The sequence below is a fragment of the Arvicanthis niloticus genome, chromosome 14 (assembly GCF_011762505.2).
Source record: "Arvicanthis niloticus isolate mArvNil1 chromosome 14, mArvNil1.pat.X, whole genome shotgun sequence".
NCBI classification, from domain to species: Eukaryota; Metazoa; Chordata; class Mammalia; order Rodentia; family Muridae; genus Arvicanthis; species Arvicanthis niloticus.
In genome coordinates this window covers 11,552,073-11,575,334 of record NC_047671.1, presented here as the reverse complement: position 1 = coordinate 11,575,334, position 23,262 = coordinate 11,552,073, and the positions used below count along the sequence as shown (strand labels likewise).

At 43.2% G+C, this 23,262-nt stretch overlaps 1 protein-coding gene across 1 annotated transcript in view; it reads right to left on the bottom strand.

Annotated features, from left to right (window-relative positions):
- The window catches only part of Slc14a2 (solute carrier family 14 member 2), a 427,138-nt gene that overhangs the window by 47,839 nt on the left and 356,037 nt on the right, over positions 1-23,262 (bottom strand). The window contains exons 4-7 of the mRNA XM_034518114.2: positions 16,232-16,416; positions 14,237-14,417; positions 13,049-13,238; positions 3,782-3,910 (exon numbers count right to left, since the gene is read on the bottom strand). Coding sequence (XP_034374005.1) covers positions 3,782-3,910; positions 13,049-13,238; positions 14,237-14,417; positions 16,232-16,405 — 674 coding nt within the window. The 5' untranslated portion in view covers positions 16,406-16,416. The remainder of the gene's footprint in view (positions 1-3,781; positions 3,911-13,048; positions 13,239-14,236; positions 14,418-16,231; positions 16,417-23,262) is intronic.

Below are 23,262 nucleotides of genomic sequence, written 5' to 3'. Positions count from 1 at the left end.
CTTGGGATTCTAGTGGTTCACTGATCTGGGACTGAGAAATTCTCAGTTCGGAAAGAAAATTAAAAACAATAATTTGAATGAAATACCTTGTGAAATAGTTTAAATACTTCTTTTTTTCCCCTGTCAATGGAGAAAATCAAATAGAACATGATCCTTATAAAATGTCATTATTGCCTTTGGCTCATTCAGACGTGTACCAGCTGTGGCCTGGGGCTGTGATAGCATTTGTAGGGTCTGACTTTCTAGACAGATGGTACTATAACATGTAGGCAGTGAACAAGGTTGGCCTTTCTGGACCCACTCTCAGGACTGCCAGATCGAACAAAATATTGACTTGTTTGCACACTCTGCCTCGTTGGTCTCTGGTCTATTCCTGGGAAAGAGCATGGATTTTGGACACAAATGGAGCAGAATGCAAATCCTGGCTCTTATAACTTAGAGGCTAAGCGAACAATGTTAAGAAATACACTTCTCCCAGCTTCAGCTTCCATCGGAAGGGACTAGCCACTTTAGATACCCCATGTACCTCTCTCTCTCTCAGAGGCTCTGGACAAGACAGAAAACTCCATGACCTGGTTGCACAGCCTTCCTTTAATTAGGGGCCACAGATCTCACATGGGCACACAGGCCTGCCTGGTTTTAACACATGGCAAGCTAGTTCGTGCTTGCTTTCCTCTTTTTTTTTTTTTTTTTTTTTTTTTTCTGTCTGCATCTCTTTCTGTCTGGGTCAACCACAAGGTTTTATTTACTTCATAAAAAAGTGAGGAGATGAGACATGTTTCATTTTCTAGACCATAAGACCCCACACTGTGCGAACTCTGTTTCCACACTGCCTCTGCCTCCCACATTTGATGTAAGTGTCCCCACTCCTTGATCACAATGACTTCTCGACCTGTTGTTCTTAGGTTCGGATCCTTCTCAAGGGCTTTATGCTTGCAATGATTGTTGTAGTGTAGATCGCTTTTTCTTCCAGGATATGGCACACTTAGTTGTGTCTACTTTTAAATACTTTCTCTGTTTCCCTTGGCACTCACTCCTTTCCCGCATCTGCCGCTTCACAGTGACCCTCCTCAGAAGGGCTGGTAATCTGTTATCCTGACTGTTCTTCTCCCATCATTCCTGAACCCCATCCAGTCAGGTGTGTGTTCTCAATTACAGCTCAGAAATGGCTCTTGTCAAGTTCACTGAATGACATCTTACTTGGCGTGTTCACAGTCATTCCCTTCCTCTTAAATTAAAACTGGAATCTGGCACTGTATGGAAATACTCTCTGTGTGGGCTACCACGACATGGAACTTTCTTAGATTACTCTCTGCTTACTCCGTCTCTAGTTCCCCCGCTGTGACATTATCCTTTTTTCTGCCAGACACCCAGTTATTGGGAGATTCCTTGGTTCTGACTTGAATCCCATCTCTCTTCAGCCTTCTCCTTTGGGTGGTATTCTTTAGTCCCCTCGATGAAACACCTTCTATATGCTTCTGCCTTTCAGACTTGACTCCACCATTCTTCCAGATCTTTATGTCCAGCTGCTGCCTCAATACCTGTTGGTGGAAGTCTAACACGCACTGTGTAGACAGGGGTTTTGTTTGCTTCGGGCTCCCTCCTTTGCTCTTAGACTGCTACATAGTCCGTACACTCAGGCAAATTACAGTAGTGTATTGAATACCCCTCCCTTTCTTATCACCAGCTTCTCAGAAAGTCTTGCTGCCTTCGTGTTCCTTAAACAAACTCCAAACTTGGTTTTTTCCTGGAGACATTCATGGATCTTACCCTAGTCCAAGAACTCCTGTCTCTGTGGGTGTCTTTTTTTTTTTTTTTTTTTTTTTTTTTTTTTGGTGAATCTTAGGATTCTACACCCACTCGTGTTTCAATTCTCCACTTTGTAGGCTGTGACATTTATTTGGTTTTGAGTTTATATCATTGCTCTAATCCAAACCTTGTGACTGTGTTCCACTTTTACTACAGATGTAATAAAACCCCAAATATTTATAGAGTACATTTGGTGCTAGGGACTTGCATCTACTCTCACTTCCTGTTACATTTTTGTCATTCTCAGGGTCTCAGCCTCTCTGGTTTTGTCTCTATTTCTTGGATCCGTCCCATCCTCCATTTGGAGTCTTCTATCTGAGGCATCCTTTACCCTGTTAGATGGCACGCGACTTCCTGTCATGTAAGTAAGAACTCAAACTTCCCATCTGCAATGGGTTTCTCCTCAACCGTTCATGTTTGGAGCCATACTCAAGTTTCCCAAAGCATTAAACACATCTTGAAAGAAATTTTATTTACTAGTTTATAAGTTTACCTCCTATAAACTAGTTAATAAAGAAAAAAAAAGCCATAAACCCAAGAGAACAGCAGTTTTTCCTTATTCACACTTATCAATAGACCCTGTGCCCAGTGAATAGTCTCAGGCACTCGGACTTTTATCTGTTGGATGAATCTTGAAAACGGCAGTGTAATCCCCAGGCTAAACAGACTGAGTTTTAAGGGCTGTGTGGATGAATTAATAAATGTACCAGAATAGAGGCAGTGCAGAATTCCACCCAGAGTAAGACGCAGTGTTTTCTGCCTTTTAATTTGAGAACCGGGGTTGGATTTATTGAATTCTAGACTCCCATCCAGTGTGATATGGCAGAGAGGCCGTGTGGAGGGGTTGACTCTATGTAGATATAAAACAACACATGCAAATGAGGGTGAGCTCTGCTCCTCCCTGGGGGACATGTGGGGAGCGTTAAGGAAACCCCCTACAGAAATGACCATTTTATTTTTTTTTTTGTCCCAATGCATCAAGGACGATAGAAAAATAAGTTCCCCAGAATGCCTAATGAAGTAATTTATTTGCAAGCACCACGAAAGAGCAATGAAACAGTACTTAAGCTAAATTGAACTAACTGGTTTTAGGAACTCCAGACTCTGAAACCTAAGAAAGACATTTACTTCTTGGAGATGTTAAAAATAAATCACCACTTCTGATTTATTGCTGAGAACAGGAATAAATCACCATGTCTGAGAGGATTTGAGAGCACAGTGGTGGGGATGTGCAGGGTGAAATATTGGGGGGACACAGGTTCATAAAATAGTAGGCATCCTGTTGGCTGTTTTGGACGCTTTACTGACCTGCTTTAAATTCAAACAAAATTAAGATCATATGTGTGAATGGCTAAGTGCACTCTATATTCAACGAATATTTGTTCCTAACTCTCTTTCCTCTTGAGGAAGCTCCCAACTGAAAGATCTAGTTCAAAGACTGTGCTTTGCATACAAACCTCCTGGTCCAAGAAAGCCTCGTGATTCTATTGTATGCATTTTCAGATTAGAAGGCTTAGTTAGGCCACGCAAAGGATAATTCCCATGTAGCCTGAAGTTTAATAACACAGATTCTAGAATCAGAAAGCTGGCCTCAAAAACTCTGCACGTATAATCTGGAATGTGCCTTTTCTATGCCTTAGTCTTTTATTCTGCAAACTGGGAATAAATATAATCACGCCTCACTTAGCACTGTACTTGCAAGCTATTTAGTAAATGTCAGCCTTTATTACGTATGACGGAAGATTAACAACTCAGTAAGACATGTGGTTTTTTTCTGCTTCAAAGGCTCTCTGGTAATTCATATCTTCACTTAACACCACTGTATTGCTTCTGAAGTCATGAACTTATGGATTTTCATGGTGTCTTGCCAGACAAAATCATCTGTTTGTGGAGACATGGGGTTGCACAAGTGTGCATATCTCATCTCAACCCAAGGAGCATCTCTGTGAGCAGAAACAGGAAGATACCTCACCAGGCCATGGATGTGAAAGTCACAGGAAACAGAAGCCACCAATAGTAGTCTAACTTCTCAGAGAAGACAGCCATCAGCAGTCCCACCAGCATCCCGTTGTAGCCATGAAGTCCAGAGGCGATGGCTGACCTGGATCGGGGTAGATGTTACTTTGCATTAACCTTTGATTGTTGAACATGTTGAACTCTTCCCTCTCAGAGCTCTAGAATCTGTGTAATTTAGATGATTCCTTTAATAATAGATAAAAAATGAGACCCCCCCCCCCAGGTAAGATGGAGTCACCAGTATGTGGTCCAGTGAAAGAAAAGTGACAGGGTGAGTAGAAAAGAAAATATACCCAAAAAGAAAGAGAGGAAATGCTTCAGAAATAAAAAATATCAGGATAGCTGAGGTTAAGCAGTGGTTCTTGCTGACAGTGACCTCTCAGGCAGGAGAGGGCCAGCAGTAGAGAGGCAGTTTCCTTCCTTGGACGGTGCCATCTTGAGAGGGAACCCATTGTTTACAACAGAGTGAACTAGGGGGTCTATAGACAGAAATGATCGTAAGTCAGAGAGTCTGAATGGAATCTGTCCTAGCCACAGCCCCATGAGACAGTTGTGTAGTGGGGGTTTGTGTGTGACACAAGCCAACAGGACAGTCAACAGGACTCCCCCAGAGCAGAGGCGTGTTTATGGAAAGGGTGCTGCTACCTGTCCACTGTGTGGCTTACTGCCACAGAGCAATGTCCACACATCCTGACATTCCAGCACAGTGTTTACGTTCTGTGAGCTCACCTCTTTAGTGAGACAACTATTGCTTAGTGGGTTTTAAAAGTAAAAAGATAGATCTGCCTCTACAGATAGATACTAAGGTGGCAGTTACTTCTAACCTTTGGAATACAAGGAGATATCCTCCAGCAAGAACATTAGCTGCCCCTGCGGCTATGAACTGGGGACTCAGAAGGTGAGAAGAGCTTGTATAATCCACAGACTACAAACCTAGCACAGGTACAGAAACAAGGGAAACTCATAAAATGAGGATAGATCCGGCAGGTGTTAGCATTTGTAGCACACAGGCTCTGCACCAGTATAAATCACAAGGAAGGAAAGAGTTGAAACTCTTCTACCTTCTGCACGTGTACAGCAGTCTCTAATTTTCAAGGACATAGAAAAAAAGCCACCCAGACTCCTCGTTCTTAACTTATTTTTCCCTTTTCACCACATCTCTGTCACCCTGCCCTTTACTAAACTTTTCATAGTAGTTTTACTTTATTATCTCTAAAAAATATTATTATTATTTTAATTTCCAGAGATGCACACCTCACTGTATAACAGCTATAGAATACTCAGTAGCCTATGGTGCTATGGAAATTCCTAGGTCACAAATTAAATCATAAAAAATATGAAAGAGTTGAAATAGTTTCTTTCATTTTATCAAATCACAGTAGAATAAAATAAATCAACAGAAAGATGTCACAGAATTTACCCACTGGTGGCTAGAGAGAACTCAGTGGTTACGAGGACACAGTCTTCCTTTACAGGACCCAAGTCTGAGTCCCAGGACCCACACTGGGCACATGTAACTACAGCTTTTTGAGATCCAATGGACCAGGTCTCGTAAGCACTGTTGTGTTCGAGCCCCACCCCCACAAATTATTAAAGTAAATTAAATCACTATAAATGAAATAATTATTAAAATATTTATTTTAACATTATTATAAATAACATAAATTATTGTTAAAATAAAATAAATCTTTAAAAAAAGAAATTACACAAATACTGGAGACTGAAGTGTAAATTGTTGAATGAAGAGTGAGTCACTGAAGAAACTAGGAAAGAATAAAAAAACCCTAAAATCAAGTGAAATGAAGGAGGAGCTGCTCAGAACTTGTGGCGTGCTGATGAAGGGGTTCTCTTTATCTGATGAAGAGGAAACTCTCTGGCCTTGATGCTTAGATTAAACTCTATGGTCATGAGTTCTCACACTACACTGTAGGGTCATGATGTTTACATTAAACTCTATGGCCATGGGTGCTTACATTAAACTCTGTGGCTGTGATTCTAACATTAAACTATACAACCATGATGCTTACATTAAAGAAATCAGAGAGCTCGCTAGAAAGAAGCCCTTACCCTCACCCTCGTCCTCACCCTCGTCCTCATCCTCACCTTCACCCTTGCCCTAACCCTAACCCTAACCCTAACCCTAACCCTAACCCTAACCCTAACCCAACCCTCACCCTCACCCTCACCCTCACCCTCACTCTCACCTTAACCCTAGGTTCTGACTTTCTGAATAAGTCTTTTACTTCAGAATTAGCATAAGCAATGGGATTCCTGTGTGTGTCTCTGCATCTATATTTGCATTTGGTGTGTGGTTTTTTTTTTTTTTTTTTTTTTTTTTTTTTTTTTTGTTCTTTTTCTTGTTTGGTCATTTGCCTATTCCAATTTATTTGTTTTTTTTCTTTCTGTACTGTATTGTATTTATGGTTATATTGTATTGCATTGTATTGTATTTATAGTATTGTATTGTTTTATATTGTATTGTATTTATGGTATTGTATTGTTTTGTATTGTATTGCATCATACTGTACTATATTTATGGTGCTGTACTGTATTGTATTGTACTGCACTGAATTGTATTGTATTATTATTTCTTAGATGCCTGCAACTCTGGATAGGAGTGCAGGAGGGAGGAAATGGAAGATGTAGGGGAAGGAGAAATTATAACTAGGATACACTGTATGAAAAAAAACTATTTTCAATAGGTTTAGGAAAAATATTAACAAATGGGCCTCACTATTGTAAAATTTTCTGTATCGCATAGTTAACAGCCCAGTGAAGACGAAGCCCGCAGAGTGGAAGAATTCCATTTTCAGCTCTACATCTGATAGAGGATTAACATCTAGACTATTCAAAGAACTAAAACCACAAGACATCAAGAATATATTCCAATGAAAAGGGCTTTACCTGTTTGCCATGTCCGGGCTTACTAGAACCTTCAAAGGGGTATTAGTCAACATTATACATACATACATGTGTGTGTATGTTTATACATATGTATGTGGGGAAAGGGTAGCCCATGTTCACTCTTGGTAGGTGTCACAACTGATAGACATTATGGAAATCAGTACGGCGTGTCCTTAAACAGCTGGATATAGATCGCCCATGTGACCCAGCTCTGCCACTTAAGGAAATACAAGCAAAGACTCTGTGTCCTACTCCAGCTGAGATACTTGATCATCCAGGTGACGTGCTGCTCTCCTCACAACTGCCAGGAAGTAGTGTCAGCCTGGATGGCCATCCACTGGTCAGTGGATGAAAGGTAAATGTGGTGCATTTACACAATGGCATACTATTCGGCTGTTAAATAATTAAATCACGAAATTTGCGAGTAAATGGATGGAATTGGGAAAAGTTATACTGAGTAAGGTAACAGACCCAGAATGATTTGCCACGGAATTATCCATCAAATAAAACGAGCTAACACCTATGCTCCTCAAAACGTTTCATAAAATGGCGAGGAAGAGGGCATTACCAGACTCATTTTATGAAGCCAGCATTGTCCTTATACCAAAACTAGATAATGCAACAACAACAACAACAACAACAACAACAACAACAACAACAACACTCTGACCAACACCTCTGATGAACATGAATATAAAAACTGCCAATAAAGTACTTGCAAACTGAATCCAAAACACATTGAAAAGAGCATACACTATGGCTGGTTTGGTTTCATTGCAGCTATGCAAGGATAGTTCAATGTATGAAAATAGGTTACATGTAATATAATATATAGATTTAAGGTTAGAAATCACATTATAATTTTAATAGCTGCAGGAAAAGACTTTGACGAAATCCAACACCTCTTGCTGATAAATGCTTTGTAGAATCTAGCAACCGAAAAATCAACCTCAGCACAGTGAGCACTGCTTACATCCAAACGATGACCACAGTATACAAAGTGGGGAAAACGAAAAGCCTTCCTTAAAGATAAGAAATGAGTGGATATCATCTGCTCGCTCCTATTTTATTCAATATAGTGCTGTAAGTCTTAGCTGGAGCAGTAATGTAAGAAAAGAAATAGAAAGCATACAAACCAGAAAGGAAGAAATAAAGTCAATTAGAAGATGACAGAACCCTACACTTAAGACATCACCTTACAGATTTTACCAGGAAGCGTCTGGGGCTGGATACTTTCAGCAAAGCTAACGGATCCAAATCCAACACGCAGACATCAGCAGCTTTTCTACACACCAATGACAAACTAGTGAAGAAAGAAACTGTGGGCTAATCTCAGTCACAATAACTTAAAAACTGCCTAGTAGGAAAACTAACCAAGGAGGTGATGGATCCTGTAGCAAAGACTTTGAAACAGTGGATTTAGAAATCGAAGGAGGCAACAGAAGGTAGAAAACTTCCTCCGTATTTATGCATTGGCAGAATTAACACTGTGGTATGACTAAATTACCCAAAGTAAGCTACAGATTCAAAGCAAATTCCCAGTAAAATTCTAATGACACTCTCCATTGACACACAGAGAAAAAAAAAAAAAAAAACTCCTCTAGATGGAACCATAAAAGGCAGGGAATGGCCCAAGGAACTCAAAGCAGGAAGGGACATGCTGGAGGCATCACAGGACACAGTACTGGAGGATCCACAGGACATCTCTACACCACAGAGGCATGGCACAATGTGTCACAAAATAAGTATGTAGATTAATGGTGCAAAGGACTAGGGAACAAACCCACACAGTTACAAAGATGCTTAAGATGTTCATTTAGAAAAAAGATACCTCCTTTAACAGATGGTGTGTGACAAGTGGGCCCAATGAAAATAGATCCACATATCTTACCCCAAATAAAAATCAGCTCCAAGTGGATCAAATACAGTAAGACCTGCAACTTTGAGAGGACTGGAGGAAAGCACAGGTGAAATACCTTAAAATATAAGCTAGTATTCTCTAAGCACACGAACAACTCTAATAAATGACGGATCAGATATAATTTCATAAAATTCAAAAACTTCTTTCGCGTAACAAAGGAAGTCATCATAGGAGAGAAGAGGCAGCCTTCAAATGGGAAAATGATCTTTCCCAACTCTACATCAGATGAATGACAGCTGGGAGGGTGCCTATGTAACAAAAACGTAAATCCCCTGAATCTTGTAGTCTGGGGTGCTCCTAAAAAGGCCCCAACCCCAAATAAAGTGAATGACTTTGCTCCAAGATCAGCAAGAAGAATGAACAGCGGTGGGGGAGGGGAGACAACCCAGGGATGTTCTGTTGGCAGTGTAATTACCCAGTATTCACTGAGGGACCTTTTTGGCTTTATTTGGATTGTTTACAAAATCTTTTCATTTATTCTCTTTCTTTCCATTTCAGTCTGCTGACTGCCCCTCAGTGGTTCTCCTTCTGTTTGCATGAATGATACATTCCCTCACTTTCTTCTGTTGTCCCCTCCTATCCTGTGTGTGAGTACACACACACACACACACACACACACACACACACACACACACACACACAGCACAACACGCATGTGGAAGCCAGAAGTCTTGGGAGTCACTGTCTCTTTCCATTGTGGTCCTTGGGATCTCAGGTCATCAGATTTACATGCCAAGCTCTCTGACCCCCTGAGCCATGTCATGCCCCCTTTCTACGCTCATGTTTGTATGTCTACGTGGTATGCACACATACCACAAACATATGCAAACATTTGCTGGCTGTGGATAGTGATGGAGTTTTCAGAAGGACAGATACATGCTTGTGTGGAGGATCCAGGGCAGGGCCTTAAGCCTATAATGAAGGACTTGATATCCACATGTTTCCAAGGAAGCTCGGATCATTCTTAGATGGTATGATGGAATATAAACTCTTTGAAATAAACTTTCTGTCCTGAAAGACTTATTGTCCATGGAGAGAAGACTAAGAAATAAAAAAAAATCAAAGGATAATTCAGTATAGTATTTGGTTATGTTCTGCAGTGGTTCAGAGGGTAAGTATTCAAAGTTCTGGAGAAGAGTTAGGGAGGGCATCCTGGAGGAGGAAGATTTGGAAGAACAGTGGGATTAGACAGAGATATGAGGAATTAGCAACTGCAGAAGCAAACTGGGGACAAGTGTGACGCTAAGCAAACACTTGGCAGAAGAGTGGCATTAAATAAGGCTTTAGAGATCAAGTTGAGGGCTTGGGTTTTTGCTTGATGTTTCTTTGTTTGATTCTTAATCGTAGTATTTTTGGGGATGAGGTAGGCCTGGGGTGTGTCTCCTCTGGTGGACACAGTATGCTATAAAGTGACGCTTTGAACAGCTTGGTAAGTTTGCTAATAGATTGTGGTTGAGGGAAAAATCTGGGAGTAGGGCTGGAACTTGATCTCATCTGTCATAAGCCATAGATTTCTACAGGGAAGAGTGGCGGTGTGAGGTTGGGCATGCTTGTGTGAATCTATACAGTGAGTAAAGCAATGACTGAATGACCTCAAGTCAGTTTAGTAAATATTACTAAAGCAGTGTCTCAGTTAGGCTTTCTATTGCTGTGATGAAACACCACTGCAAAAGAGCAACTTGGGAAGGGAAGGGTTTATTCATTTTATACTTCCACATCACAGTTTATCACTAAAGGATGTCAGGATGAGAACCCAAACAGGGCGGGAACCTGGAGGCAGGAGCTGATGCAGAGGCCCTGGAGGGGTACTACTTACTGGCTTGCTCAGCCTGCTTTATCATAGAAGTCCAAACCCATTAGCCCAGTGATGGCAGCACCCACAATCATCTGGGCTTTCCCTCATCAATCACTAATTAAGAGAATGCCATACAGACCTGCCTACCATCTGATCTTACGAAGGCATTTTCTCCATGAGGTTCCCTCCACTCGGATGACTTTGGCTTGTGTCAAGTTGACATAAAACTAGTCAGCACAAGCAGTAAGGCAGGAGTTCCATGCCAGCTGCCCTTGCAACAGTAGGTACATGGGAGGGAGGACTGAATCTTGGTAGGAGTATATTATCAACTAGCTTGCCAGACCTGCACACTCAAGAATGTAACTTGTAGTGGTTTTCCTGCTCGCTAGGATTAGAGTGGTCCTCCAAGGCCACTTGGAGGTGTGTGCACAGCCTCTTGGAGACAAGCTGACTGATGCATTCGCCTCAGTGGACTTTGATATGCTAGCTGTGCCTAGAGGAAGTGTGATGTGATTATGGGTCAGTGCACTTTGGGTACTGCTGTTTTGGGCTCCGTCCTAAGTCTAAGGCCACACTGTACAACAACAATGACAATGGCAGAACAACTTTTGAGCACCAGGGGACTTTATGGGGTGGCCAAGCCTGTGTCCTGTCACCCACACATAGTAACTTAGGTGGGCACCTTGTGTCTGCTCCTCCTTGGTCCCTCAATTAAAAAACCATAGCTATTTTATCCATTGGCTGCTTCTGGGTGTGATGTTAAGAGTCACAGATATCTGGGCACGCTGGCCAAAATTGTTCTGGAGAAACTCACTGTAAAGAAATACATTTTACAGTATGATCTAGTTTCCCTACCACAAATATAACAACATTTTCACACAATATTTGCCGCCATGTTGCATAAGTCACTCTAATCAGTTGTATTTAATTGAGTGGTTTGGTTAAAAAATGTTACTGAAGCTCCTGATCTCTGCAACTCCCAGATTGAAAAGCACAGGAGATGAGACAACCTAGTATTTATTTTCCAAACTTTCGGAACCATAAGAAGTTCCCAAAAGTCTCTTTTCCAAAACGTAGCAAACACGCACATAGGTCTCACAGTCACACTGTGGTAGATAAAAAACTTCAAGGCATCTTCTAGCAAGCATGAGAGAGTTGAAAGCGAGGCAGGGAGATGGTCCCAGGGACTGTCGCCAGAGGATACGGTGCTGTCGTGATGGACACAGGCAAGCACATTGCGTGTTTCCTTTGTGAAGAGTATTCATTTCTTGGTCTGCATGTACCTTGTAAAACTGAACACGCCAATGCTTCCCATTGTTTGTGAACCTTACTTGGCAGAAAATAAACCGTAAGTATTCGAATAGTAGATATAAGTGTAATAAAAATGTGTGTACACGTCAAGTGCTCAGTAAATATTAGCAGTTGCAAAGTTTTTTCTTTCACCAGATTCATTGAGTGAGGATATTTAGAGGTGGGAGGGGTGGGAGGGAAACTGAAATGTTCTCCTTTAAGTTACACTCAGGTGGCTCTGAATGTCGGGAAAGTCCGGGGAATGTTGGGACAACATATGACAAAGCCTAAAGAGAGTCAGCTTCCATCAAGTGCTGTCTGTCAGTGTTACTTGATCTCCCACCAGTCAGTCCTGCTTCTGTGCTTCCTTCTTATTCTTTGTTTTCCCAATCCGTGTTGCCCCTCCCACATTCTCCTCCCTCTCCCCTCCAGTCCGCCATACAAAATGTGCGTCTCTCTATGCTTCCCAATACCCAGAGATGTCCGCTGTCAGTCTTCATTGAGCTTTGCATTATATGCTAATTTTTATGGCTTATTAATCTTGCTTCCTAAAAGCAGTTTGTAACTTCCTTCAGAAGGAGTATTTCCAGAAGGCCCCATAGACAAATTCAATATGATGCTGTTGTCATAAGCTAAGGAAGTTTAATTCTGTAGCAATCTTTATTGACCTTCTCAAAGTTGACATTAGAGCAGCTGCCCAGACTCTCTATCTATCTATCTATCTATCTATCTATCTATCTATCTATCTATCATTTGTCTATCTATCTATCTATCTATTATTATTATCTATCATCTATTTATCATTGATCTATCTATTCATCTATCATCTGTCTATCTATCATCTATCTATCTATCTATCTATCTATCTACCTATCTATCTATGATCAACATTATTCAAGCTAGACTGTCCTGAGGAGAAGAAACCATACTTGAGAAATGCCTCATAAGATGGGGCTGTAGGCAGGTCTGTAGGGCTTAGTTAACTGGAGCCACTGCCATCTCTGGCCATGTGGTCCTGGATGGCATAAGAAATCAGGCTGAACAAACCATGAGAACAAGCCAGGCGGCAGTTTTCCTCTGTGGCTTCTGCTTCAGCACTTGCCTCCAGGTTCCTGCCCTGACTTCCCTAGATGATAGACTGTAAAGAAACCTGTACCTCCCCATGTTGCTTTTGGTCATGCTGTTTACTCACAGTGATAGATGAGTAACTAAGACAGAGCATTTAGGTGGCTGCTAGGATAATGTTGGCTGAGCACTGAATAAAACATCTCACCTGTCTGCCACATCATACAAGAGGCCACCTTGTCACTTACCTGTCCTGGCTTAAGGCAAGGGCAGCCAAGGTTGAGGCCACTGTTCCCAGTGCCCCAGCAATCGTCCACCAAGGATTCTGGATAAGGAGCCCTATGAAGATGATGAGCCCACTGAGAGGATTGTTGACAAACATCACCTGAGCTGCTCCCCGTAGGACCCAGTCTAGGAACTGGAGGACCAGGGGCTTATCTGTAAGAGAAAGAGAGAGCCATCAGCATGGTACAGCTTGTGTATTAGACCACTGGTTGGCATAGAAACTCGGACGCACAGGGACGCACCAGCCAGGGTATTTTTCTTTATTCAGCCTGGCGCAGAGTGGGCGTGTGAAGGGGTTGGGAGTGGGTGTTGGCACCCAGCCCAAGGCTCTGTCTGAGTGGCCTAGCAATTGGTATACAGTGGGTGGTAGTTTTTGCCATACAGACTGAGGGACCACGCTGAGACTAATTTAAAGCAGTTCCAGCCATTGGCTTGGTTGGCAAGGAGCATTCCATGAGAAATTTATTGGTCCAAGGGAAGAGGCGGGGAGGGAGGTAGACTCTCGCTTTGTGTAGTGCCGTGTGACTCAGTTGAGGGCTGGTATCTGAGCAGCAAAGAAAGTAGCTTCAAGAAAGGATGCTGGAAAAGAAATTGTCAGAGCCCAGCTGTGAAAATCATTATTGAATTGAGGCCTAGAAGAAGCCAGGTGTAGGAGAGGGGCCATTCGGTCTGCCTCCTCTGGTCTGGTTTCCAGGACAACCATGCTAGTGGGGGCAAGTAGGGGCTGATGGGAGAGTGTGGTGTTTGCCAAAGCATTCAGGTTCAGAAAGAGGTTAAAAGGAAAGAACCCTGGAGCTTGGAGAGGGTGATGCTGATCTTTTCTTGGCCCATAGTAGGCATAATCAATGGCCATGGACCAAATGGAGGAACAGCCATGCAGCTCATTTGAGAATGGCTGGCATGTTACTAATTTGTTTGCCCTCTATCGATTCCACACAGGGATGAATGATTGGCAAAGGACTAAAAATTAATGAAATGTATCAATTATAAAAGGGAATGACAGGCTAATCGGGTCCATGACCACCTGGGTCAGCTCAGCTTCCCTTGACCGTGTCAGTTCTTGCCATGAGGGGGTGAGAGAGCAGCCACATTGTCCAAGCTGGAGGAAAGGTTGCCTCTGGCCTGTCCCTTGCTCCTTCCTGGACACTTACCTTTCAGCCAATTCTTGCATTCCTTCATGTCACCAGTGAGATAGCTCACAGCTTGGAAGAGGCTGAAACCTCCCCGGCCTGCAGAAGCCCTTCGGGGCACTTCACTTTCTCTCCGTTTATTCCTTTCATTGGGTTTTTCAATCTTCACTATGTGGCTGTCTTCATCAGATGATCGGAGATCCTTCATGGAAAAGACAGGAGAAAATACCAAGTAATATACCCTTTACCCATTGTTCTTTCTTTGAGACAGGGTCTCCTTTGTAGCCCAGGCTGTTCTTGAACTCTGTATAGTTCAGGCAAGCCGCCGTGTGCTTGCCATCCTCCCTACTCCGTTTGAACTGATCTTGGCTTCAAATGATAAGTCTTTTGGATAGTAGGGATGTTTGGGAACAGAGGACGATGGTCAGGATTTTTGACAGAGATTTGGGTTCATGAGATAAAGGATGAGACTCCTGTTGTCTAAAGCTGTACCCCATTGTAAACCTGCCCTTCCCAGGGCTATTAAAGGTTTTACACAATAAACTGTCTTAATGATTTGTGACATGGATTCCTTTCAGCAGTTTGATGGTGCCTATAGACTTCTTTCCATAATAAATATTTGGAAATGCATAAAACAAAGTAAGTAAATAACAAAGAAAATTATCTTCAAATGCAGTGATCATAGAATTGAAAACAATTGTGGTCCCTAGGTAAGCATGCATCTAGTGGCAATAAGATTTAAATCAATGATGGGTGGTTATGTGGGACCTCTTCAAGCCAACCCAGGTCAGTTCTGTGAGGCTATTTCAGATCCCTCGCCCACTACAAGATCAACCATGGCCTTTCCAGTGGCTGTTAAATAGCTCACTGTCACCTTTGGCCAAGTCCTGCTGCCCCTCCTCATCTTTGAGCTGTGCTCCCAGCCAAGCTCAGCACAGCCAACTTCTTACTTCCAGCTCTTTATGTGAAAGTCCAAGTCCTGGGCAATCTGGTTCATGACAGCTTGGACAGAAATCTCAGCTACTACTAACATGTCTGACTTGTTGCATGTATTATTCATAATTGAAGTAAATGCTAGAGTCCATTGGAGGTTAGCAGATGCAATGATGGATTAGTTCCCTCATCTCAGTTCATCTGCTCCTCAATTTCATATGTGAACATCTTGGTCAAGACTTCTTTCTCTAAAGCTGTGCTTTTCAGTATGGTAGCTCATAAGACAGGCAGCTCTGAACATTTGAAAAGTGGCTGTTTTTAAATAATCTAGGAAGAGATGGAAAATCCCAAAACTTGATAAAGAAATCTATTAAAGACCTATGTTCACCACATGTAACAGTGAAAGATTAGAAATCTCCTTCTCTAAGATTAAACACAAACCAAGGGTGTCTGCTCCTGCCATGGCTACTCAACATCATGTCCTAGCCTAGGCAAACAGGCAAGGAAATGGAGCAAAGGTAACAAAATGTAAAGAAAACAGTTAAACGCGGATTGCATCTCTATTTGCAGATGGCATGCCCTTTCGTACAGAAATTCTTAAGGCTTCCTCAAAGTTCTTACGAGAGGTATAAATACACTTAGAAAAGTTATAGAAGATCAAGTCAAATTTATTTTATGCCCTGGCATTAAAAGGCCTACGATTAAAATAAAAAAAAAAGATCTTATTCATGATAGCATCAAAAAGTAGAATGTATTTGTGGATAAATTTGACAAAGGATGTGTAAGTGTTGCTCACTGAAAACAACAGAACACCACTGAGAGAAAATAAAGGTCAAAATAAATGGAAAGATATCCTAGGTTCATGGTTTGGAAAACTTAGTCTTATTAAAATGGCAATAGTTCCCAAATTTATTGACAGAGCTAATATAATTCCTGTCAAAACCTGTCATCTTTTTTTTTCTGTAGAAATGGAAATTTTGATCCTCAAATTTATATAGAAATGTCTCATCACTCAAAGCATCTTTCACCGCCTTGGCCCCTGACTCCCCACTTAAGAAGCATCCTAGTGGGGTTGGGGCTCACCTTTTCTTCAGGCATTTCCAGCAGGGGAAGGGCTGGGTGTGTATCCTGGGAGCTTGAAGGCCAGGTAGGGCTGCTTAGCTCTGACTCGTACAGTTTATATCTGCTGGAAAGAGGCTCTGGCAAGAGAGGGCTGCTGTTGCTGTCAGACATCTCCTTCAGAGGATGGTCACTCATCTGTCATGTGACTGGTAAGAGAGAATGGGAAAGAACAGATGAATTGGGGTGTCACGAGGGACTTGGCTAAAGTTAGACATGTGAGGAGGCGTGGCATCTGACCTGGAAGAGCAAACAGTAGCATGAATGGGTATGTGTATATAGTTCTTCTGTGAGATGGAATCTCATGTCACCAAGGCTGACTTTGAATTTGGCCAAGGATGACCAATCTTCCTATTTCTATGCTTTGAGTTCTGAGATAACAGGGACATGATCCAGTGTTTTGAGGATGCTAGTGAAACGTTCTACCAATCGAGCTATATCTCCAGACCCAGGTGGCACTTCATGTGCCTATAGACTGTTCTGCCAGAGGATCTTGAGGCTAGCCCTCCATTCATAACAGTGTTACCTTTAAAGAATCCCCATTCTTCCACGCCAAGAATGAAGTCCCCTTTTGCTGTGAAAATTTGCCAGACCACCTAGACAAAGTCTTTTTTCTTTTTATTGTTTATATATTTTTCTCTACCATTCGTGTTGCCCATTGTGCTATCTCAATGTGGTAGTCAGTTGGAAACTTATTTTTACCATGGTAAACGCAAACAGAATCCAGCACTGGTTGGAGGTTGGAAAGAAACTCATTTTCTGTGTTGCTAGGGAAACCATGTTGTTTCACTTGATGTCTAATCTACGCTCTTTCTTTTGTATCCTCTGTGACTGTTCCTCTTGTCCTTCCTCGGAGTGACACGGAGGTATAAAGCCCTGACATGTTCTACTGGAAGCTGTGTACAACCAGGATGAGGGTCCTTTCCCTTCCATGTGGGCCTCCTTTCTCCATCACAGCTAAGACCACAGCCAAGGTATGGGTTTGAAATTATCCCTGTATGAACTCTCTAAAGTCAGCTGTCTCTTCCGGTGCCTACCTCTTATACTTTCAACTCAGTTACCCAAGGGCTTCTCATGACCCAGCCCTTTGACTCCATGGAGACCTCTAACCCACTGACTCTACAACCAGCTGCCATTTCTTTCCTTTGTGACCAAGTTAGATATCATGGCTTGTCATTTACCTCTTTGATCCCCTCCCCTTCTTCCTCTCTCCCTCTGTTATGCTCATGTAGTGAAACCCCAGCATTTGCAAATCTTAGTCTCCTTCAATGGTGCCTTCATCCAAAGAGTTCTCATTTTAGCCCATCACACACACACACACACACACACACACACACACACACACACACACACACACACACATACACAAACACACACACACACCCTAGGGACAGACTTATTGCTTCCTTCTCTGTTACCCTCCAAACATAGTAATTCTGTCCTTAAAAATGTTCTTATGTTCACAGTCACTGTCAGCTTGCTGTCATCACCTGCCTCTTCTCTGGTCATTACCACCTGGACATGCATGCTTTTCACTTGATTCTCCAAGCTGTGCTCTATAGGGCAGTTTCATAAAAATGTCCCAATCCACCAAAGACAGTCATATATTTAAAACCTGTAATGTAGCCAGGCATAGTGAGGTATGTACCCTTGCAATCCCAGCACACGGGAGGCTGAGGCAGGAGGAGTCTTTAGACTTTGAGCTTGGGTTATATTACCATGACCAGGCCAGCCAGAGACTATCTAAAATAACAAAACCTAACCAACCAACCTTATTAACCTCCTCCTTCAAAAAAGCCTCAAATGACTTCAGATCAAAACTGACATCTTTAACACACAAGCAAGGATCTGTGTCATGTACTGCCACATGATTTAGCTTGTTTCAAGCTTCTCTGGCCCATGGCTCTGGACTCCATACAAGACTCCTGTTGGTTAGTGGATGGTGTTGAGTGCCTTCTAATCACAGTGACACTGTAAAGGCAGGCCTGTAGTTTTGGAAGGTCTGCCTGTCCTTTACTCTTTAGTTGGTGGGGCTTGTTTCAACCTTGTCAGAGAAGCCTTCTCAGACCCACCTTAGAGTGGAAACAGCCACCAATCATGACAAGGGGGTCCTGCCTCCTGAAAAGACACAGCTGGAGGGTGGCCACTCCCTTAAGTCACTGGGAGACTCCTGAGACCCATGAGGATTTGTAAAGTTTTACATAGAAACAAATAATCAGGCCAGTATTTTCCCTTGTAGCTGATATAAATCTCTCAGAGCTCAAGATTCATAAGGACATTGATTGGTTCTCCTTATTTCAGTGTTGCTGGCTGCTGTCACAGTTCTCGGCATATAGTAAGTACTTAGTAATTAATCCGAAGTGTAAAGAGGAAAGGAAAGAAGAAGGGAAAAGAAGAAAGAGGACGTTTAAGACTCCACATGACAGCAAATGTGAGTGCGTTTCCCCAGAAGGCTTCATGAATCCTGGTGGATCTTGGGAGTCTCTGAATGACTTAAGAAGAGGGTGGTCACCCCCAGCTCTGCCTTCACAGCAGGCAGAGGCCTGACCATGACTAGTACCTGTTTGTACTCTCAAGATTAGCTCACTAAACTAGAGCTGAGTTTTATGTGGTTCTACAAACATAAAATTCAGCCTGCATAGACAGGATTGTCCATCTGGAGTGGGGTCCTCTCCCAGATCTGACTCTCCAGGTGGGTTTCCACTGAGAAGTGGGCACAGGGCTATGGAGAGGCATGCTGATTTAGGAAGAGCACACACGGACAAAGATATCTGTCCCCAAGGGTTCTCTCCCCATCTAGTGGCCCAAAGGCGATACAGCATCCTTGGGCCATTAGTAAAAATCTGAATGGAAACAATAGCAAGGCAAACATGCGACCTGAGAGCTATCGGTGCATCTGGAAAGACTCATACAAAATCCACTAACGGCCTTGTTGAAGAATAATAATAGTAAGGTTTTTTTTTTTAAAACTTTACATTTTATTGACTTTACAACACTATCAACTATAAGATACATATTGATTATTTTGCATACCACCAAAAAAAGAAAATCCTGCCAATCAAAATGATCATATGTATCTTAATTGATGCCCACATAAGGGAAGTACTCTTCAAAAGGTGCTTTCTTCTCTGCCCAAGTCTCTGCTGTATGCAGACAGTGCTCTCCTAGAAAGGCAAGCTACAGAGCAGCAGATAACAGTATTTTTTGCACACTACTACAGTGCCATCTGTACTTGCCAGAGACCCCTCCCCCTTAACTGTGGTATCTACAGAAAGCAGAGACTCACAGCACTGAAGTTTGCGGCGATGTCAAGAGTAGACCCAGCTCCCCACTTGAGCTCCCCTGTCCCCCTCATTGCTTTGTTGGGACCTAGCTGAGGTTTGCAGAGCTGGTTCTGAGTTCTGGGCTTTGTTCCAGGCCCTCAACCCAGTTCTCAATTTCATAAGTCCACATGGCCTCTGCAGGAATGACATGCTTGCATCTCCTCTAGGGAACACAACGCTCCTCTGCCATGGGAATGTTTATCCTGTTAAAACACGGGGAATTTTGGCTTGAGGGTAGTGGTGATGTGTGGCAAAAATGGCCTTGTAAAGAGAAGATCCCGATGCTTGGAACGTGCCCTGGCCACTTACACTGTGCGGGCCGGCCTCCATGGTACCCTCTTTAAAGGGCAACCTAGGATTCCTAGGACAATAAAAGTGCTGACTTAGTTCCTGGCACACAGTAGGCCGTCTGTGTTTTTAATTTTCCTTCAAGAGTTCTCAAGCTGAATCATTTTCTCTCTTCTTCCCTCCTCTCTCCCCTCCCTCTATTCTTTTACGCTTTTAGCTTACAAAATAATTAGGTTCATCATGACAGTTTCATACATATGGATCATCATAGTTTGCTTGTGTTTTCCACACGCCAATGTTCTCCCCTACCCCAGCTCCCTCCCAAATAGTTCACTTTCTGCCTTCCTGTTTTAAACACACACACACACACACACACACACACACACACTCATACGTTCCACATGAAGAAAAATGTGATATTTTGTCTTTCTTCCTCCAACCTCATACTCCCCTTCCTACTTTCATGGATATATTTAAATCTAGATTTTGCATCTGAGAGAAAACACATGATATTTGTGTTTCTGAGTCTCAATGAGTCTTTCAAAAGTTTCTGCAAGGCGTCGCCGTTTGGTAGAGCAGAATGTGGCTCTCTGCCCCAGCCACGTCCTGACTGAGGGCCTCAGAGCCTCTTCCCAGCCCTGCTTTCAGCCAGTCCATTAAACTGGCTTCCAAGAACACATAATGATCTGTTTGGCGTGTTCTCTCTCTCCTTGGCTGCCCCATACCTTCTCTTCTCCCTCAGAAGTACCGACAGAAAAAGCTATTTGGATCAGGCCCATGTCACTCTATAATGCCAGGCTTCCCAAACAGACTGGCTTCTCCATTCTTTTTTGCAAGAGCCCCTTTTATTGGGTACCTACTGTGATTCATAGCCTTAAGCTGAAAAGCACCTGGCCTGTCTAAGAAGGGTTGAATTTGAATGGCGAGGAAGGGGCAATGGGTAGCAGGCACCAAGGGGGGGGATATTGGGGTACAGGGTAAGCCTGGCTAGCTTGCCCTTCCCCAGCTAAAGGCACAGAGGTCCAGTGTTCATGTTGGGTCTCAGATTCATGGGTAAGTAAGAGAATCATACTCCAGAAAAAAAATCTCTGAATTGTGCCAGGAATATCCCTGGTGGCACGTGAGGAGGGTATCCCCATCAAAGATGAAGACTAAGATCCTGGTTCTTTTCCCAGCATTTAGAGAGTGTGATTCCTACTCTGTTGCTTTGATTGTGAAGTCTTATTTTGGCTCTTTTCTCTAAAAGAGTGTTCATCCTCACAGAACTACAAAAACATATTCCATAGCCAAAGGGGACATGCTAGTTTCCATCCAGAATTTTCCTGCTACCTTGTGTGAGACCGGGCTTGGCCTTGGCCAGTTAGTGTACAGTCAGTGTTCTCTCCTCATCATGGTTAAGTGTAGTTGTGGGCTGAGTCTCAGATGGTCCATTTACATTGTTCTGGGGTTGCCAAAGGTCTGAAGGAGGGAGAGTGATTAGTGGCTTATTCAAAATATGTGTTGAATGGATTGGTGTTGCGATCCATGCAGGGAAGATTGCCATACAATTTTACAACATTAGGATCCAAGGTCGGGGTGCCTGCTGCCCTTTCATTGTTGAGCACTTCTACTGGCTAAGATTCCACAGGTCCCAGGAGGCTGCTTGTTTTTTAATATGAGTAGCCAAATTAGTGGAAACCCTTGGATCTATGAGGCTAACACAGGTACCTCCATCCCCACACCCCTGCAATGTCTTCATCCTTTCTGTTTCAAGGTCTGTCCGCCATGCTAACCCATAAAACATTTCTACTCAGAGAGAAATTAAGGGCTAATTGATCCTAAGCCTTCCTTTCTTGGGGTAGCCCTTTTGGTTTTCTTTTGGCCCCCTAGATGAGGCCCCAGACCCTGCCATTTTGTTTGGTCACTAGGCAGGTAGATCACCAGGCTTGTAGAGCCAGTGAACAGTTTAATAACTGGGCCAGGGTGAGCTACACTTCTATCAGAGTGGGTTGTGTAAGAGGCTGGCTTGGTTCTGTATTTATTAGGGATGCTCTGAGCTTTTCTTGGCAGCTCCAGTCCACCAAGGCTAATCTGGACTGAAAGACTAACTCACTGGCCAGAGGTTCAGGCTGGGAGGGACAGGGTCAGATGCAGCAAAGCCTTTCTGGGCCAGCTGCCCACTGTCTGGACTTAGAGACAGTGGGGCCTATGGCCTATCTTTTGGTTTCTCCTGCAGGCCATGGGCTGGGGTGCTGTAGCTGGCAGGGGAACTCTGGTTGTGGTCTGGGGAGAAGAAATCAAACCCTGCTTGATGCTTCTCCTGGAATACTAATGAGATTGGAAGGTCATTCGCAGAGAGTGGCTGTACCCTTCTCAGCTGATACTTTTAAAGTGGGGTAACCCCCAGTGTTCTTTCTGTATATTACACCTGTGCCTCACTGCACCCCAACAGAGGCAATCACTAAGTCATCAGGTTTCTCTCCATGTGTGCCTGCCTCTGTATTCGCATATGTTCTCCTTTGGGTCATGCCACGCCATCCTAGGCCCAGCTCAGCTCTATGTTGATGTGAATGACTCTCCTTTAACTCCCAGACCTCTGTCCTGGGTTCTGGCTCATCACTGCCAAGTTCTCTTTCTGACTTCCCACGGGAACTCCCAAATCTCCTCTGGTCTGGGTGCTGCTTAGGGTATATTTGAAAGAATCTCCCTCTCTCCCTCTCTCCCTCTCTCCCTCTCTCCCTCTCTCCCTCTCTCCCTCTCTCCCTCTCTCCCTCTCTCCCTCTCTCCCTCTCTCCCTCTCTCCCTCTCTCCCTCTCTCCCTCTCTCCCTCTCTCCCTCTCTCCCTCTCTCCCTCTCTCCCTCTCTCCCTCTCTCCCTCTCTCCCTCTCTTCCTCCTTTTCTTTTTTCTCTCTTTCCCAAGACGCAGTACTCTCAGCTGTGCCCAGTTAGCTTTGGGTAATTAATGTTGTTGAATAGAAGTTGTATCAAGCCAGACTAGTTAACATCTTGGGAAAGGTCCCCATTTCCTCTCTGTCTCTGTTTGGTCATTTCATCCATGAGATATAGACAAAACAGTGCCTGTCCCATGCGGTTTTCTCTCTGCCATTGCTGTCTGTACATCATCTCTTATAGACAGGAAGCCATTAAGGACAGTTTTCTTCCAGTACAGCGTTGTCTACATAATGAGTATACTGAATGAATGAATGAATGAATGAATGGAATAACCACTGGAGACTGAACACTGTGACCGTCCAAATCCTGGACTGTTTTTGGATCCTCACAGGCATCAGGTTTTACACCCCGCCACAGCAGTTTTCTCAAGTCATCCCCTACTGCAGCTTCCACACATTGGCAGGGGTGGTGGTGGCTGGAGAGAGATGGAGAAATACTGTTTTGTTTTTCATT